At 36.1% G+C, this 20,659-nt stretch overlaps 1 protein-coding gene across 1 annotated transcript in view; it reads right to left on the bottom strand.

Moving 5' to 3' along the window:
* Positions 1–4,867: 4,867 nt before the first annotated feature.
* Positions 4,868–20,659, bottom strand: part of COL21A1 (collagen type XXI alpha 1 chain) — an 83,210-nt gene continuing 67,418 nt past the window's right edge. The window contains exons 20-30 of the mRNA XM_030267367.4: positions 19,750–19,803; positions 18,394–18,447; positions 17,872–17,943; positions 14,552–14,587; positions 13,843–13,887; positions 11,751–11,783; positions 8,819–8,965; positions 8,681–8,735; positions 8,197–8,397; positions 7,112–7,189; positions 4,868–6,323 (exon numbers count right to left, since the gene is read on the bottom strand). Coding sequence (XP_030123227.3) covers positions 6,136–6,323; positions 7,112–7,189; positions 8,197–8,397; positions 8,681–8,735; positions 8,819–8,965; positions 11,751–11,783; positions 13,843–13,887; positions 14,552–14,587; positions 17,872–17,943; positions 18,394–18,447; positions 19,750–19,803 — 963 coding nt within the window. The 3' untranslated portion in view covers positions 4,868–6,135. The remainder of the gene's footprint in view (positions 6,324–7,111; positions 7,190–8,196; positions 8,398–8,680; positions 8,736–8,818; positions 8,966–11,750; positions 11,784–13,842; positions 13,888–14,551; positions 14,588–17,871; positions 17,944–18,393; positions 18,448–19,749; positions 19,804–20,659) is intronic.

Genomic DNA, 20,659 nt, shown 5'->3' on the forward strand with positions numbered 1-20,659 from the left:
AACTTGCCACAGAGAAAAGAACTCCAGCTGAATACATGCTGTCCAAAAAGGGAATAAAAGGGACTTTGCCTCAGGCAATAAAAATCCTATAAAAATTGGCCAGACAGAACAGTCAGCAAGGAGCATAGGAGACCCTCTGCTGCAGCGGCCAAGCCTGTGTCTCACCCAGTGCTGACACTTGGGCTCGGCACTGACCTTTTCTTGATAATGGCTTTTCTTTTTGTTGCTATTCTCTAAATTTATATTTGGTACATTTAATAATTTTTCTTAAATTAATAAATTTGAGCTTTCATTTATAACATTTATATTTCTGTTACTGATATGAGTTATTGCTACAGTGACAAGGCATCTCGCTTTGTTATTTGGGGGGATGTGGGAAGGATTAGTATTTGTGTGGTGGGGTTGGTTGGGTTGGGGATTTTTACATTTGAAAAAGACCTGTGACTTAGCTGCATAGTCTAAATTATATAGTCTATATTATATAAATTATATATATTATATATCTGAAGGAAAACTATCTTTTGATGCCTCAGCTATACCTGTAATTAAACATTTTTACATTATGTTAGCGAAGACCATACAGTAATTTTATCCCAGCACAGAAGTGCTGGTATGAAGTAAGTTTAACAGAGCAGTTATTAAACACTGCCTCATATGTGCCACTTTTGGCAGTATTTATACCACTATTTAGAAGGTTACAAACAAGTAAACCATTTACACATGTCTAGTTTGAGGCCCACAAGTACTTCCAGGTCTAATGGTCTCAGGGACTTCTCTCATCTACTTGTATGTACACATGTGCTTCACCAATTCAGTGATTTGATGGATGAGCAATACCAAAAGTAAGGAAAGGAAGTAATTTCTGAAGGCTCACATATCTGAGAGCTTAGTGACAGCCTCTCACACAAGCTGCACACAGGGATCCAGAAGCCAACCATACACCACACAGATATAAACATTGTGTGCACATGAATGAAACTTCAGATAGATAGATTAGAAAGATTTCTGAATCTAAATGTGAATGTAAAAAGACCTCCTGGATGCCAAGCTGGGGAACTCCACAAACACAAGAATTGCAAAACAGGAGTTAAGACTGACAGAGGAGAGATCAACTGACCCCACTTGTAGTGCAAATGTGAAAGTTTAGAAATCCCTGTTACTTAATTTCTCCCACAGTTTTAAGGCAAGTGACTCCAGAAAGACACTGAAGATCTGTGGCAGGAGGAAGGAGAGAAAATATCGCCTTTCTATTACATGTACAACAAAAGCAAGCAGATGAAGTTGTGTGAAAAAAATGTGCCAAAGTATATAGTTGTGTCTCTTCCTTCTGATCATCCAGTATGGAAAATGTGGTTGCTTACCATCAAGGATATGCTGGAACACCTACTGTGACCAAAAAATAATTCCCATAAGTATACTTGCTATAAAAGTGCTCTCAGAACATTTTAACAGATGACAATTTGTTTAAACTTTTGATTTAAGCATGACAAACATTTTGTTATGTATCTCTAAATCTCCCCATGATCCAAGTATTTTTAATGGAAATTAAAATGTCACCTCTTCCAAAAATGTTATTTCTTTACTTGGCATACAGGCACAATAGATGGAGTAAATGTGAGAAATTGCTGTAGCACTGAGAAAAGGTGGTTCTCAATGCTGAAGAGTTTGGAACCAATGTTATAATTTGCCTCCTTGACTTCCTTGAAGTCACTGGTATGTAATATCATTAATGCACATACTGCATAATCTTGCAAGGAATAAACGTTCATATCTCATGCACTGATGTGAAACAGCATTCTCCAAAAACCTGGTCTAGTGAACAGTGTCCCTGCCCAAGGCTCACAGCCCCATCCCACCTGGCCTTGAACACTTCCAGGGATGAGGCATCCAAAGGTTTTCAGGCAACCTGTTCCAGTGCCCCACCGCTTCCATCACATATTTACATTGTGATTATGTTGATGCCTTGAGAGGCTACCTAGAACAGAGGCTGGACTGAGTTAAAGGAATAAAGTAGGTATTTATTAAAAGGCCTTCAAAGGATACACCTTGGGCAGCACAAGAGCCCGGCCGACACTACACCCAAGCTGGATGATGGGTCACACGTTTTCATGCATTTATAAGTTTTGGTTCATTTACATATTGGGGTTAATTGTCCAATTATAGTGAAGTCCCATCCTCCCAGATTGCTCTGCTCAGCTCGCTGTTGTTTGTACTTTTTGGGCCTGAAGCTGTAACAGTGTCCTTAGTTCTCAGGCTGGAAAAGGATTGTTTTGTCTGACTAAACTATGAAGAGAACTTGTGAACACTTTATATGAAGTTCAGAGTTATATACTAATGCAGTACAGAATCTGGAAAATATGAAAGGTAAAACTTAAGGTATCAATATTAGACTATATTATACTGCACAATATAACTTATATTGCAAAATGAGATTGCAATCCCTTCAATTGCACCTCATTATATCTCTAGCTGACTCTAACTTGTTTAATAAATCAAACATTCAGCCTCAATTTTTAAGCAGTAAAGAAAGTAATACATGGTAAAAGGCTTTGAGCTGTATTTGCTGATTGCGCTACACAGGAAACAAAGTTCCAACAGGCAAGAAGTTTAGTCCTGGGAGAGACTATTTTTACTACCACGTCCTTCCAGCTCTGGTAACAGACACACAAGGCAGAAGGTTTCCCCTGTCAATATCTCAGAGCTCCTTCCCACTACACAAAGGTTGTTGGGACAACCAATGTTGTCCCACTTACAACATTGGTTCCATGAGTCCAGCTCACAGATCTGTTCAGCAGCTGCCCCCTCCTCCAGGCAGTCTTTTCTCTCTCACACAACTTTGCAACCAGACAGAACAATCCCATGGTGGCAAAAGAATATGCACACAGCTCTTAACAGGCTGTACATTGGCCAGTAACTCACTTTATTTCTCAGGATCTAGGGAAATATAAAAAAAAAATAAATCCAGACTTTTTTAAAATCTTGCCCTCCACTTAAAAATTAGCCCAAGATCCAGTTTTAAAGACAATAATCAGGAGAGTAAGTAAGTAAATGACAATTAACAGAGTTTCTAGTAACTATTCCCAGGAAATATCAGAGATGGTGACATGCTGCACAGTGATCTTTTTAATTCACAGCTTCTGATTGAACCTGATATAATTTGCATCAACAGTAAATAAAAGTCTCTCTCCTGTGTATCATTAATCTGATAATACTCAAGTTTATACCCTTTGTTTAACCTCTTACTGTAGAATCACATGAAGATCTGAAAATGTATTCATATTCTCAGTTAAAAAAACCAATCAAGATACAATCTTGGACACACCTACACTGCTGTATAATCCCACTATATCAAATAAAGTCAGGAAATTAAATAATTGGGAAGTCTGCTAAATTCTGGCTTGATAAACTCTTTTAAGAAGCAATAATTGAAATCACAGGTTCCTAAGCTATAACATACGCATTTCACTGGGATGCAAGGTACTTCCTATAGAGCTCCTGGGCATTTAATAATGTAGAACTACGCTTCCAAAATATCTCCATGTTTTTAAGCTACTACTACTAACTTTCTAAAAGGCACCTGCACGGACTGGATGGCTAGCATGTCCTCTGGAAAATTCCAGCTTGTCAAAACCAAATCCTTTTTGTAGAAATGCCACAGTTTCACAGACTCAAATTCAGAGCAAAATACTGAAGATTGAGCAGCACTAAAACTCAAAAGCATCTATACAACTCAGGAGTGTAGGCAATCAAACAGATTCAGCATCAAATCTCCCCCTTTTGCTGATCAAGGCTTTGAATTTGGTTTTACATTCAGTGAAGACTTTTAATTATTTAGTTTACTAACTCAGTCTTTCTTACCATGTTATTACATAAAATGAAATCGGTCCAACATGAAATTTTGTTTTATAGCTGTAACTAGCTTAGATTGTACTCTTTGAGCAGCACTGTACAGAAATATTCATGCTAGGCCAGACTGAGCTACTTCAGATATCAGAAAGAGCAGAGGATAAGAACTATCTCTTTTATTTCTATAGAAAAAAAAATTAAGACAAATGTTCCTTAACAGCCTGACAAAATGACAACCAGAAGACCAATCACCTCAAGTGTATGCATATCAATGCACACAGCCTGGAGAACAAACAGGAGGAACTGGAGTACACTGAAGGTTAATATTAGAACAAATGTTTCAAATTTTAGAAGAGAAAATTTCACCTCTCTCAGACCTAAACTGGGAAGGATTTCATGGGAAGCTTCCATGAAGGATAAAGGAGTTAGCATGTGCCAGGAGTTTTTCTAAAATTCTCTTCCTGAAAATACAAAACCAGTTTATCTCCTCTAAAGATAGAGAAGTTGGCAGAGCAAGAGACCACCTTGGCTTAACTGAGAGCTTCCAAGTCTGTTGTTGAAAAGAGGAGCGTTCCAGAGTTGGAAAAGTAGGCAAATGCCTGTCAAGAACTACAAGGGAACTGCTACAGTGCACAGAAATGCAGACAGAAAACCAAAAGCTGAGCTCAAACAGAAATTGATCAGACATATAAAAACCTACAAGAAAGGGCCAGTTAATAGATGAAAACTGGAAATTGCAGATCCTCAGTCAGTCACTCAGAAGCAACCCTCTAGTAGGACTAATGGGGTGACAAAACAATCACTACTTTTAAAATTTAAACTTGATACATGTGTTAATTTGATCAAATGAAACCATAAACAAAGCTACCAATCAGACTAGCTGAAAATCAAGAGGATTCTTCTACAAGTAGGGAATTCTGTTCTTCTGTTTGTATTCCCTATAGTCAGAGGTCTTTCTGATTTACTCTTGTTTGGTTGGTTTTGCCTCCTTTCAGACTCATAATTCACTCAACCATACATCTTATTGGAAAGTGTGTCTTTTATTTTACCTTGAATGTCAAGCATATTAACAGTCTCTGATAGTAGGGCAACAAAAGAACAACACATTAGAAAAAGTGACTTATGAAGCATGGGTTAACTTAATACAGGACTCTGCCTTAATTTAAGAAATGAATTTTAAATTCTCGTGGGAACTGTGCCTTTTCTCTTTATGTAAAAGCAAGCAATAAACTTCATTAGCAAAGCATACAATGAAAATTACACACAGCTGGCTTAAAATGAAAAAGAAAACATCATAACAGACACTGCAGCTGGTCAGCCACCAGATAGACCTTTCTCCTTGTAAACCTGCTTCTTCAATTTGGCAATGCAGTCCTTGAGCAGAAACAGCAAAGGGCATATAATTTGATACTTCATTACAAAGAACTGTTACATTGGGGTTGTGCAAACATTTTTAAATCTTTAATTTTGTCAAATCATAGCTAAAGCCACCAATGTCAGGTTTTTGCTCTTTTTTATTTTTAAAGCTATTTTCATATGAGTTGACTCACCCACATAGAAACTTTTGACATTTAGTAGTTGACAGTACAATCTTCAATAAAAGAAGAACCTGTAGTTCTTGGCCCTTGAACCTCTAGTTCTACTCTTGCATTTCAGCTTGGTTTTTAGCAGAGCTGCATGGGAAAACAGGTGGCATTTCTCCTGTGATGAGTCCAAATATCTGTCTTAATTCATAAAAACTTGATAACATTCTTTCACTCACATCTGGACCAATGACATATAAAATGTAAATAAGGCAATGAAATTTGCACACATATGAAGTCAAAGCCAGCCATATTCTTTGAAAATCAAATACTTTGTATGTTGGCTGCATGTGAAAAATTTCACAGTTATTTATACCTGACCAATGCCATTTAAGATATAATTCCGCTCCCAGTGGTGTTTCCAGCAATTTTGCAAAGGATTTTCTTTGGTAAAAAGAGGTAAAAGGAGGATGATAGGACACTTAAATACTAAAAAACAAATATTATAATTTCTATTAAGACTGATAATCTCTTTAAAAACAGATAATCTCTTTTTCAACCAGTGCAAGGTGTAAAAAAAAAAGTTACTGGAGTTTTGGAGTTTCTTGTCTAAAGGAATGTATAACCTTTGAGATCATTATTTATAATGTTTTTAATGTCAGAGGCAATTTTGTTCCTTCTTATGGGATTATTGCTGGTCACCTTCCTGAGATTTGAAAGACCATATAAGCACCGTGACTATTCCTTTAAATTATCATATCACAAATTAATAATTTGGTCCTTTTCTAAATGGATCTCTCCCCACAATTACACTAAAACACAGTGATGGGTCACAAATTCCAGGGGGTCCAACTGGTCCTGGCATTCCTGGAGTGCCACGATCTCCGTCTTTACCAGGCTGCCCACGTTCTCCAGGACGTCCTTCCTTACTCATGCCTGGTGGACCTTCAGGACCTTAATAACACACATGGAATAAATAAATGCATTACTATTAAAATGAAAAAGAACAAGTATGAACCCACAATGCCCCTGCTCTTTGGTGAACTATGCAGATAAAGAAAACTTCATTTCCTGCAAAAGACACTTCTTGTCATAAACTGCTTATATATTTATCTAAACAACATGATATCTTACAACATGGAAAACACTTTAAATAAAGATAGCTTTTAAAGAAGAATCTGATCATCTGCTTTAGTACACTCTTCTACTTTATCATATAATCTGGAACCATGATGGCAAGAATCAGTCCCCCTATTTATATTTGTTTCTCTGGCTTTGGATTGGGCCCTAAAATATCATCTAAATGCCTAATGCATTTGGACCCTAATATATCTTCTAAATGCCCAAATGTATGCCCAATGCATACATTTTGTATGCATACACTAATGTTATGAAGAATATTTTCCCTCATTAGGCAAAGCTTAAAAGTCACATGATCATATCAGGGCTCAGTTTTCATATACAGTTGACTTCAGGATCCACCTATCAAGAAACAGGAGTCTCAGATACCAATCTCTACAGGACCTGTCTTATATTAAATAATGTATTATATGGCAATTTATAAGGTATGCAAGCAACAGGCATTACCCTAAAATATATTTGCTAAGTAAGATGCGTAAAAAGTATGTAAGTTTTTTCCAAATTACATCAACAATGCTGAAAAGTGTGGTTTTTTTCTAAACCACACATTAAAAAAAAATTATTAGCATGCACTGAATCTGCACACCTGAACCATCCCTCACCTGGAGGCCCTGGGGGACCTTGGATCCCAGGAACACCAACTCCTTGGTTGCCTTTTGCACCATTCTTCCCTGGCAGTCCTGTAAATTAGCAAACACATGCATATCTTTGCACATCATTTTCATCCAATGACATCAGAAATCAGCATTTGATAATATTTATTGAATTAAATATGTAATCTTTCAAAAGTAAATTCTCCTGTTGGAGATTAAATTATAATAGTACTACAGGCAAATCATCATTACATACAAAATTAAATTGGTGTGCTAGGTCACAAGAAGTAAGTCACAAAGAAAGTAAATATTTATCAACCATTTGGTGCTTACCACTGGCACATTACTAGTTACCTGTTATTTCATACAGCTTTCCTGATTATTTTGATGCTACCAGTTACCAGATTATGGTAAACTTGGTCTAGTTCCAGACTATATATGTGTGCTTAATATAAAGTCTGCAAATACATCAAAAATTGGAATGCTTGGACAGCTGAGTTACCTGAAAGCATAAACCTTAACCTGCCTCAAAAGAATCCAGAATGTTTATGAAAATAATAAAGAAAGGAGCAAAAATCCTTTTGAGATAAAGAGAACAAAAGGACAAAAGTCAGTAAATCAAAGGAAGTATAAAAGTTCTTGGATGTCAAAAATCAGCAGAGCTAGTAAGTAGCCAGTGAATAAAGACTGTTCCTTAAAGCAACAGAAACAAACCAGTTTGGAAGACAAGAAACCAGAAGACATGGAAATACTTTGAAATCTATGCCTACATATAGTTGAGCTAAAAAAAAATCTAAATGAAGGTAGAAACATTTACATGAGACCAAGAACTCTCTAAAAAGATCAGAACAGAGGTTTATAGTAGATTATAGTAGAAGTGAACAATAACTATCTGGTTGTGTGCTTGTATTCTCTCTCCTGTCACATGTTCCCTGAAGGTGGTGAAACGTCCATGCTGCTCCATGGTCACAATTCCATTCAGCCAAGCAAGCCCACCTGTTCTCTTACTCCACCCTGCATTAATCCCATCCAAAACTAGAAGAAGAAAACCAAGACATAAAGGCCTTTAGCACCGTGCCACACACACACTGTACCTCTTGTCCCACGAGCCCCAGGGCGACCTGGCAAGCCCATCAGCCCCGGAATGCCATCATTCCCTGGTAAACCAGGAAACCCTCTTGGACCTTCAGGGCCTCTTGGACCTGGTGGTCCTGGAAGTCCTGGGGGAGCATTTTGGGGCTGACACTGGTTACAGTTTTGTAGTCTTCCACTCTGGAGAATGGCAGGCAACTGGGCTGGGAGAATTCAAACAAAAAGTTGCTTAAAGTATTGCAACAATAGAAGTATTGCAACCACTAATACAGAATCAATTTCCCTTTTTTAAGAGAATATAATACTTTTAAAAACAAGATGGTAAAGTATGGAGCCTGTGATGTGGAAATACAGTTCCACACGTGTAGGAAAACAAAGAAATTGGCAATATGGAACTTGCTTTCAAAAAAACATTTCTATACTTATCAGGAAACTTCTTTAGCACTTCAAACAAGGAAACAAGAGTAAAGAAACTTTCAAACTTACTTCTCAGTACATCTGAACACACCTGTCGAATAAACTCTTCTGAAAATTCTCGTGCCTGAATTGAACAGAGAACAGAGCATGCAATTCTTTCTAGTTTTTAAGGTACCCAAAATGAAAAGTTTGAAGTCATATACATACAGGTTTTCCATCTGATCCAGGTGGTCCTGGGGGTCCTCTATCTCCTTGCTGACCTCTGAGGCCAGGAGGTCCAGTCAAACCCTGGACACCAGATTCTCCTTTTTGTCCACTGATGCCTCGAATGCCTGGATCTCCTTTCTCACCTTTCTGGATTGAAAAATCCATGAAAAGTCAATTATGTTCACAGATCATTTGGAAGATAGGTAGCATCAAAAAAACATATTCTAAGAACTCTTTATTGAAGTTCTTCAGAAAATTAATGTGATGCCTATGAAAACTAACTTGACATTGATGAGATCTATTTTGGTAAGATGTATTGAAGTTTTCAGATAAAATTATCAAAGAGAAATATAAATAAATTACCTTTTCTTAGTTTTCAAGACCCATTTTACTATTCCTTATTAACACATGGAAGGAAGGGTTTTGTTCGCTTTTTCCTCAGAATCAGAAAAAAATTTTATAGTATGTTTAAATCCTTAGAAGGTCAGAAAAAATTGGATGTGAAATTCTGGAACCACTGAAGTTCCTGGAAACTTACAATAATAATCAAGCCTTTTACCTTATATCTGCAGTGTATAAGACAAAGGAAAAAATAATTTGATTTCAGTTAGGGATATTTTTGCTTCTTTTTTTTCCATCTGATAGTAACTGCAGTCTGTTTGCTTCACTGGAACAGGTAAAAAAATGCTGAAAAATGTTTTTATATATCTTCCCCAAAGCAATGGTTCCATGTATGGAATTACCTACTGCAATAGTTCATGTGGAACTCTTTCCCTGCTCTGGAGCCAGCAAAACATCAGTATGTGCCCAACATTAAAGTCAGTATACTACGCTTGCTCCCTTATGAGTTTTTTCCTCCCTTCTTGTACAGCTTCTGCATAACATTATCAGTTGCTGAAAATTTGTCTTTCTCCACTTCCAACTATTTTAGATGGAACTGTGAGAACACAACTATTATATATGACAAACTTATTGAAGCAAATAATATAATTTTAAGAAATATTCATGCATATTGTCTCAATAGGCTTCCACTGAATTTTAAATGATGGTATTTATATTACTTTGTAACATCTCCTCTATTACTTATCAAGATTTTTCACATCAGAAAAATCAAACCCTCCTGGCTTGGTCTATATTAGTAAAAATGACCAGAATTCTCTACAGGAATTACTACAGATTAACAAGCTTTAAATTCAGTGTCAGATTAACCAGTTTTATGAGCTAGGTTGTAAAATCAGACAGGTACTCCATGTTATTAAAGAAACAGAGAAATGAGACAAAATGTGACAAATGTGAGTCAAGTGCCTGAGAGTACTGCTGGAAGGGTGGTCAGTTCAGGGGCATGACCTGAACAGCAGTCCATATCTTCAAAAGGCATGCATTAATTCAGACACAACTTCTTCCAAAGTTGTAGTTGTAATTTATGTTCTTGATATTGTCATCTTTGTAGTCACAGAGAAGGGACCCTCTTAGCTACCTCATGTAGATTTGTACCTGCTCATATCTAGCACATAATTGCAAAGGTGTTTTTTTTCATTTCCATAGTCAGCAAGGCTCAGAGATAAGCCCATGCTGCTTATGTAGCTACCTGTGGCTAAACTAGAAACTGTACGTGCTGAGGTCTGAAATTATGTTTGGTTTATAGCTAGGAGAGATTTTGTTTTGGTTCTTGTTTAATTTTAATTCCTTTTAGCCCTGTGGACTATATTTACATAAAAGATTTGCAAGCTGAGCTATCTGAACTAAATGTTCAAGGGGCTAGAAGGCATTAAGAACCATGGAATACTGGGGAAATAGCATCTACTGTAGAACAACATTAGAGGCAAGACGCCAGCATAAAAACACCAGGAGAAAATGTTGGAAGCCTCAGCAGAACTGCCTGAAGGGCTTGCCAAGAAACAACTGAAACTGTAGAGGGAAAATTTTCCACAGTATATTTTGGTGTTTTAACGCTTGACCACATCCATTGTGAGGACTTGTTTGCTGACCTTTGCTATTGGCAAGGAAAAGCAAAGAAAGGAAAACAGCTCAGTAAGTGCTTAAGAGCCTGTAAGAGACTTAGAGGCTGAAGACACTTATTAGAAATTAGAGTCTAACATATACTTTATAGAAATGGAAAAGAAACTAATTTTGTAGGTTTCATAATGGCATCGTTGTAGCTTAATACATAGTAAGAAATTATTTAAATTAATTTCCACTAGAAATATTTTATTGTCATGTTTTACAATACTTAAGGTATTATAAATGTATGACTAATTCAATAGCACACATGGAATCTTTTACCAGATTTGGCAATAATTTAGTAAACACCTATAAGACAAATCGCAACTGAAGAATTTCCTAGAACCACAGAAGCCTATGAAACAACTTATATGTTAAAATGGACACAATACCTTCATTATCAGAATGAAACTTCCAACTAATGTATCCAGCTATTGATATGCAACAATGCTTTAAGGAAGAAGGTTGAACAAACAATATCTAAATAAATTTGAAGAAGAATTTGGGAAAGTGTATACTCTGATTTTAAAAAATATTGAAACAAATAAATAATAGCCAACAAAATTAATATTTTAAATACCAATTTTTTAACAACATGCAACACAATGGTTCTTTTTCCTTAGTTATTTTCTTTGGCTATTTCCTCTATTCAAACAATCCTTTCTCTCTTTTTTTCTGTTGGTTCATTTCTTGGCTTTTTAATTCTCTTAAAATATATGTTTGGCTTTAATAATTTTTAATAAAATGTATATCTCATTCTGTCTCTTTATAACTAATACTTCTTTCTCTGATAATTTCCAATTTCTCCTCTGTTGCTTACAAACATGCGAGTACAAAAGTAAGACTAAGCACATATTTTACAGATCACCTAATTTGCAGAAACAAATGGAATCATTTTGTAATCTATATTTATCATTGCAAAAATACACACCTCTCCTCGTTCTCCACTCAATCCTTCTACTCCCTTTAAAAATAAGATGAAAAAGAAATTTTAAAATGCAGGCTGAGCCAAATTACTTGGAATCAAAAATTAATATTTTTTGTCCTTGGTTTTAGTAATCAGTCACAAATAGTAATTTTTAAAGATTCTCTGATTGCTATAGTACAAAAACAAAACTGCGTATAATGATGAAAAATGCATATCTGCATGAACACTTCAGTATTACATTTAATATCATGTACCTAGAGGAAAATTTGGGAGTATAGCACACATATTATAAACATAAAAACATAATATAGACTTAAGAGACAAAACCTTATTCACTTTACAAAATGGATAGCACGTGTCCTAGCAGAAGTAAATTCCTGATGCAAACTGCTTAATACAATCTTACTAGGCAGAAATTAATTTCAGAGCTATTGAAATACAGACTTCGTGGTAAGGCAGATTTTGCATGCTAGTAAATTATTTTGATGTCATTTCTGCCAAGTGATTCAACGGTGTTACTGACCATTACATCCCATGGCAAGATGGCAGTTCACTTTTCTGATTCACTCTTATGGAATCTGTATTGTGTCTTGGAGTCTTGAGAATTCTTGGAAATATCTTGTGTTGTCTACTAAATGACTGATTTTTTTTTTGTTCCTGACCAAACCAGATAAGCACAGGAAACAATTTTAGACTTAGTACGTATTATTTTTTCAGCTTTCTCCAAAAAAAAAAAAAAAAAAAAGCAAGCAAGCAATAACAATTTGGTTGCGTCATTCTATCTGGGAAAAAAAGAAGTTTTCTTTCACTATCACTTTGTTTTCTTTTTTGACTAAAATAATAAATGTGAAAAAATTGTCCATTATCTGCAAAAAAATAACCAGAAAGTTTAAATTGTAAAATGTCAATCTGGGACATTATATTTGGTTAAGTCAATGACTCATCTTTTACTTTAAACTATTTCTTTATTAAAAATGTGGTCAGGTTTAATAATGAACTATTTTCAACCTACATATCTCTGAGTGTTAACTAACATGCAGTCTAGATTTCCTGCCCAGAATCCCTGGGAATCTGGTCCATCTGGCTAGACAGGCAGCTGTATCAATGTCATAATTCTGAAAAAAGCAACCATGGCTTCCTTCCAAGTCTAGTTTTAGATATGTACCTCTAAAAAGTACTTCTCTGTTTAGACATACATAGATTATACAGTTAAAAAGTATGTATAAATACTAACAGCTATTTTCTGTGGAATAACACAATCGCCAACTATGACACAATCAGAAGACGCTGGCCTAGAGTTAAAGAGAAACAACTGGATCTCCCTGATTTATAGCTGAAACAGGAAACATCTGTAATTTATGAGCACCGAAGACGTCAATAATGACTCCCAGCATAGACTAGGAGGTAATGAACTGTATGAAAGTGTAGCATGGGTCATGAAAATCTTAACATCTCAAGTATCCCTCTTATAACTGTTATCTGTATTTTATATTACTTATAACTATTTGCTGTTATCTGTATTTTATATTACTTATAACTATTTTATAAAAATATTCTATAATTAAGGCTTTACTACAATAATAAAAGAAATGCACTTATGGTCTGTTTCTCAAGATATAAAATCACAGAACACAGAAAGATGCAGGTTGGAAGTGACCTCCTTGGATTCAACTTCCTTTGCAGAACAGATGCAGCTTGATCAACTCAACATGCTGTCCAGACAGGTTTTGCCACAATATCTATGAGCAGCCTGTTCCAGTGTTTGACCACCCTCAAAGCAAAATGTTTTTCCTGTATATTCAAGTTCCTGTGTTCCAATTCATATGCATTTCCTCTCCTCCTTCAAGCATGCACAGCTGACAGAAGTGTTGCTTCATCTTCTCTGCATGTGCTAGAGTTGTTATTTTAAAAATACGAAGAGTGTTTAAGAGGCAACTTATAAAATTATGTTATCATGTTATACATAAATATATTTCACCTGATGTAAAGACCTATACATGTTGATGGAAGAAGTGTTAAGAATCAAATATAAATCATGGCCTCAAGCTAGGATCACTATGGCTCTCTTGAAGTAGGATCACTATTTTAACAGTACCTGTAAGCCTGGATTTCCTTGTCTTCCTTTTTCTCCTTTCAGTCCCTTCAGAAAAGATCACATTTTATAAAATATAGATTTATCTGGCACATGCAATTAAATTATCAAAAAAAATAACACAAGGAGCTAAATATAAATATAAAACTTTATTCTAAACTAGGACAAGTCAATCTGAAAAGTTATTCTTCAAAGAGATCAGAGCTGAAAATGTGCAGAATAAAATTTCTATCCTGAACACAGAGGAACCAAACTAGGATCGAAATAATGACAGAATAGTCTTCTTTTTCTTGTAGACATTTCCACAATTTTAGCCAACAAGGAGGAAAATCCGACATGCTAATAATAAAGTAAGTAGGCAGAGGCCAGGTGGAGTTGCTTTGATTGTGTTTCTGTGATCCTGCAGTGCCCTGCAGGCAGGGACAGAGAGCATCCTGCACAGTCCTGGGTGATGGCCCAGGCCTCTGGGGCAGCAGCACAACCTGCACCCTCCACCTGCACCATTGCTAGGAACACACAGCTCTGCAGCAAACGCCAACAGCCTGCTCAGGCCCCCAGAAATGCAGAAGATTTCCTTCAAGGAGAGTTACTGCTGCTATTGAAGTTAACCTTCTGTGGAGTTTAATCTTTAAAAAACCCTGTCTGACTTAATACCTAAGACTTGTATAAATATCAATGCCAGATGATTTCATTAGAAACAAAGCTGATATACCTGGTTACCAGTGTCACCTTGGTTTCCTTTCTCCCCCTGAAAAATATTAGAAGAAAGGTCTCTATTTAAAAATGAGTCACCTCTAAACCATGTAGTCTGTGCTTTAATTTAACACAGTAATTACAAGAGAAACATCTAGCTTTTTCATATAGTGAAAGAAAACAAATCACTTTATCTTCATGTACACAAAAAAAGTCCAGAAAGCTATACTAAGAAAGGATTTTAACATTCAAACAGCTATAAAAAAGAGAGTGGATACTCACCTAACAAGTAAAAAATTAAAAAAGAAAGTGGATGCTCATGTACCAAGCAAAAAATTTTAAAATACCACATAATGTGGTGTCAAGTCCAGCAGGATTTTATCTACCCAGTGTATGGAAGTGGAGAGGATGCAGGCAGGAAGGGAGGCAATGTTTCTTACAGGCTAAATTTTAGCTGACTGCACCACTGCATGCATACATTATGCAAAAAAAACAAGAAAAAAAGTATTTTTTCACCACAAACACCTCTATATTTAAATTAAATAAAAATATTTAAGGACTCAGCTCCATTTCCACCCACTTGTTTTGCCTCTAAATGTTTAAATTAAATAATAATGGGGGGAATGGCAATCAAATGATGCAAATGGTGCTTAGAAGTCAGGTATGTAGTCTTATCAACTTGTCTGAACACAATCTAATTGACATTAATAATTAATTAATTGACATTAATTGACATAATTGACATTGGAGAGAAACAGGCAATGCATGAAAACTATTCGTTACAATTAACAACACAGGTGTAAAATAAGTACTCTGAAAACGTGGCCATCTCTCTTCATTAATTGAAAAGGAAACTTAAAGTTATGGGAGATGGCTGTTACTCTGACTCTGAAATCTTATGTTTAAGTAGACATAAATTAAAATGCTGAACCATGAACACAGCAGTTCATGAAACAAAAGATGGATCTGTAGAGGGGATGCAAAACTGCATTTAATAAAGAAAACAATTAGAATGGAGATTTTTGGGTCCGTTGTCAGATTTCTTGTAAGAGCCAAAACTTTGTGTGTTTGGCTGTTTGGTTTTTGGGTTTTTTGGGGGTTTTTTGGGGTTTTTTTGGGGGTGGGGGGGTAGAAAATAAAAGAACATTTAGTTAAATATAAACAGTAGTGAAGAGGAGATTTTTGCCATGGAAAATATTTACCTGATTGAAAATCCCAGAACATAAGAAGACATTTATGCCAGCTGTAGTATTTTGTTGTATTTTATTTGAATGTAAAATATTCAGTAGTTTCAAGTTTTAAATGCATCTATAGCTGAAAGGCTTCACTTTTAATGGCAGATGCCCAAACTACACTTTTCTTCCTGAATAATTCCAGTGTGTCATTGGACTTGTAATTCCAGCTAACTTGCATCTTCATATAAAATAAATGACCTTTTCAAAGGCTTCTTCAGTTTAAAATTTAGAGAAGTTCCATAAATTTTAACAAAATCATCTTTCATAAAATATGTCTTAGTACCTAAGTGCCTTACATAACCCCTAGATATTGAATTGAATATATAGTGAAAATAAAACTAATTAAAGAATTATTATGACACTGACTCCATGCTCTAGTCAATGTAAGGCATGTCCATTTATGTGTCTACTGACATGTGAAGTACTCTAGTATATGTAAGACGTATATGAGGCACATATGACACTGGACATACAAGAAACATGTGCCTTCTGGAGCAGATGAACTCTATTGGAATATTTCTGCATGGGGTTTTCATAAAACTTTAATTACAACACCACCCTTCTATCTTACTTTTTACCCTTCAACCTTTCTCTTCTTATGAAAGTGAAATGCCTGATTTAATTCTATTTCTCTAATGCCATATTGGGTCTGGCTGAGAAGGAATTAATTTTGTCCATAGCAGCCTTCATAGTGCTGAGCTTTGCAATGGTGGCCAGAAAGGTGTTGATAACACACCAGTGCTTTGGGTATTGCTGAGCAGAGCTCCCTGCAACATCAAGGCTCTCTCTTCAAATCCCTGCCTTTTCCTGTAAGCTAGGGCCAGCCAAGATCTCGGGTGGAGACACAAATTCAGTCTAGGTGGAGAAGGGATTGAGAGAAGCCCCGCAGAGAAGGACTTGTGCTTGTTGATAGATGAGAAACAACCTGATGTGGCAATGTGCACAAAAGCCAACTGCATCCTGGGCTGCATCAAAAGCAGTGTGGCCAGCAGGGCAAGGATGTGATTCTCCCCCTCCACTCCACTCTCCTGAGACTTCACCTGTGTCCAGCTCCAGGGCCCCCAATATAAGAAGGACGTGGATCTGCTGGATCAAGTCCACCAAAGGGCCATGAAAATCATTAGACAGCTGGAGCATCTCTCTCATAAAGACAGACTGAGAGAGCTGGGGTTGTTCAGCCCAGACAAGCGAAGGCTTTGGAGAGACCTTAGAGCAGCCTTCCAGCACCTAAAAGAGGCTTAGAAGAGAGCTGGAGAGGTACTTTTCAAAAGGGTCTGTAATGACAGGAGAAGAGGGAATGGCTTCAAATTGAAACTAGGTTAATAGGAAGAAATTCCTTATTTTGAAGGTGATGAGGCACTGAGACAGGTTGCTCAGAGAAGGTGTGGATACCTCCTCCCTGTAAGTGTTCAAGGCCAGGTGGATGGGGCTTTGAGCCATCTCCTCTAGTGGAAGGAAGTGTCCCTGCCCATGACATGGGGGTTGGAACTAGATGACCTTGAAGACATAACCATTCTATGGTTCTATGATATAGCTAGGACAGATGACCTAAACTGAAAGGGATATTCCATATCATAAGATGTCTGCTTAGCAATAAAAGCTAAAAGCAAGGTGAAGGAAAGGAAGTTTCATTATTGTGACATTTGTCTTCCAAACCTCTATGTGTACTGAAGTCCTGCTTCCTGGGAATTGGTAGGACAACACATGCTGACGGGAAGCAGAGAATAAATATTTCATTCTAGTTTGCTTCCACACATGGCCTTTCCTTTTGCTTTATTAAACTGCCTTTTTCTTGACCCATGATCTTTCTCCCATCTTATTTTCTTGTTTTCCCTGCCCTGCTTAAGAATGGAGTGATGGAGCAGCTTGATGGGCATCTGGCATTCATCCAAGGTCAACTCACCACAAATGGCTTCACACCAAGGACTTTATCCTTCAGAAGAAAATTTTCGGGATGGACGTATTATTGTTTTAAATGTGTCCAACTGTTATCTAATAATAATGATGCATTTAGAGAAAGGATTTTGCAAAATAATGATCACTTATAAGAAAAGCACTTCCAAAAAAAGATGCAATTAATGTAAAACTGGAAAAAATTACTTACCTTTAATCCCTGGGTACCAGGAATGCCTGGGTAGCCTGGTTCACCTGGAGCCCCTGGTATGCCTAGATCTCCCTGAGTAATACAATAGCTTTGTGTCAGTGATGTGCTGTGTGTAAAAACACACATTGCATGTTTCTCAAGGCCACTTGATACTCTTTGCCAATGATATTTTAAAATTTTACAACTGAAGATGATTGAAATATTTGAAGGATTTTTGAGGGATGGTGAATATAGAGAAGCCACATTCGGTATCTATTTTTATTGTCTTTTAATAGAGTTGAAGTTTCAAAATTACACAAAAAATAGTACCTCAAGTAACAACATTTGAAGGCCTAAAATCTAATATAAAATTAGTAAGAATAAGTCATCACATTGATTTTGAAGCAATGTGATGTTAACTAATGTTTTACCGTGAAACAAACTGCCTTATAATTAACCAGGGGAAATAATGGAAAGTTAGTAAACCATGAAGAAATAAATGAATCCCTTCTTTAGCTAGAAAACTTCCAGAATCATATTTACCTTGGCTCCTGATGATCCTGGTTTCCCCTGTAATCCTGGTTCACCTTTATCACCCTATATAACAATGTGGCAGATACATCATTATGTTTTGTCACATGTGGTATGTCAAGCAAACATAAACAGTCACTGTTGAGAAACTGACCCTTAAAAATGGGCCCACGTAGTGACTGAAAGGATGAAGTTCTTCTCCATTACAGGCAGCCTGAAGGTTTAACTTTCTGTCAGGAAAGATGAGCTACTGATGACAAAACCTGATCTGCCAGCTTCTGCATACCTGTCCCATCTCCACCTGCCTCATTTGCCTCACACAGTCACAACAAGTTTGTGTGTACTGACCTCACATTTCCATCATCTTATTTAATTGTTGAAGTCAAAATATTTATTTATGTTCTGGCTTTTATCACAGCCTATGGAATTAGACATATATTCAGCACAAGGATTTGCATTAAATCTAAGAATTACTGACTACCTAATGATGGACTCCTGTAAGAATGAGCTTATTAAGAACGATTCTCTCAGAAACAGCTTATATTCTAAGTGGGATAAGTATACAAAATAAAAGCATTTTTCACAGACAAAAATATAGCTAATTAATTTTTAGTTGTATCATAGGTATTCAACCTTCTTGACCACAGAAAACATTAATACTTTAAAAAATGTTACTGTCAGTATACAATTATAAATAAATGCATATACACTTTTGGATGTAGAATAATGTATGGGGGAAAGGGATCTAAATGTAAATGCAAAGTTAGGGAAATGGATTCTGTATTCCTAAATATTCTCTAGGACATACAATTCAGTACTTACAATTCAATCCAAAACTCATTTTGGATTAAATTAAAAAGTTGCACTAACCAATCTGAATTTGGTAGTATTTATTTTAGCTTTTAAGAACATTGGTAAAATTAGTTCTTGCTGTAGCTGCAGTGCAATCAATAAAGTTACATCTGAAATAAGTTTGGCTCCTTGGGTGGAAGAAACAGCACATAACATTATTGAATACAATTAAAATATAAATAAATGTAACATGGGAAAGTTCAGATGTATATTGAGAATTATCTGGTTTCCAGCATTGCAGAATATTTTCCAGGACTGTAAAGCTGAAACAAAGTCTCATGACCATTTCCACAACTGTTAAAAACCTCACAGGATGACAGGCACCATCTACTGAGTTATATTAACCTCTCTTGAGACTGAACTATCATAAAAGGTAACACAGGGAAAACCAAACAGCTGCTCATCAATATTCAATACACCAAAAAATGAGCTACAAAATCCTGGCATTGTCAAATCAAATTTGCATACAAAGCAGTTATTTATCAAAGTCACAAGCAAATTGAGTCAAATACTTACCTTAGGCCCAGGAGCTCCAGGAAGACCAAGTGAACCCTCTGGTCCCATCAAACCCTATTTATTTATGAAAAAGAGACATTTCTGCACTAAAACAGAGGAATTATGAGCTTGGTATTGTATTAGTAGGATCATTATTCTATTTCTTTAGTTATAAAGAAATATATTCTATTTCTTTAGTTATTAAACAGTAAGTACAATGTCTTTTATCCTTTTACTATACAGGCTGTTGTTTTGATACAGTACAGTGGATTATTTAAACCTTCTATAGTCTAATAAAGGGCTCCTGTGCAATAGAAAAAAATCATACAGGAGTAATGAACAGTGCTGTCATGGAATACGCCTGAGAGAAAAAATTCTGCAACTCAAGATCCAGTCTGTAATGCATCCTTAGTTATAGATGAAAGTGACAGAAAAGTTTCTTGGGTTCTGTTTAGGGTTTCCAAAACCAACAAAAGTATTTGTGGCATTTCATAATTCTCCCTTCTGACTGTGTGTCCCTCAAAGGTTGCCATAACTTGACACATTATGCAAATTTTGCAGAGATTTATCAGGAGCAGTTAACTTTTGGGGCCACACCTTTGTATCTTCAGCAAAATCTTCAGAGTTAAACTACTCATTCAAGAACCCAATAGCTTCTGCCATTTCAGATCATGACACTTCAGCATATGTACAAAGCCAAAACAACCTCTTGGACTCCACAAATGGAATCATGTTCATGAAGGCATGTTTAGCTGCATGTTCCCTACATAAAATAAGAGCTAAAGAGTATCAAAGGGCTGACTTCCTTAATTTCTGTTTAAAGCTAGTCTCAAGTATACATTAGAAAAGAAATCCTTATTTGAAATCATACTTTCCAAGAAGGAATTCCCATTAATCACATTTTCCACATCTGGTGTTAACAATTCTCTTT

The sequence above is a fragment of the Taeniopygia guttata genome, chromosome 3, assembly GCF_048771995.1.
Source record: "Taeniopygia guttata chromosome 3, bTaeGut7.mat, whole genome shotgun sequence".
NCBI classification, from domain to species: domain Eukaryota; kingdom Metazoa; phylum Chordata; class Aves; order Passeriformes; family Estrildidae; genus Taeniopygia; species Taeniopygia guttata.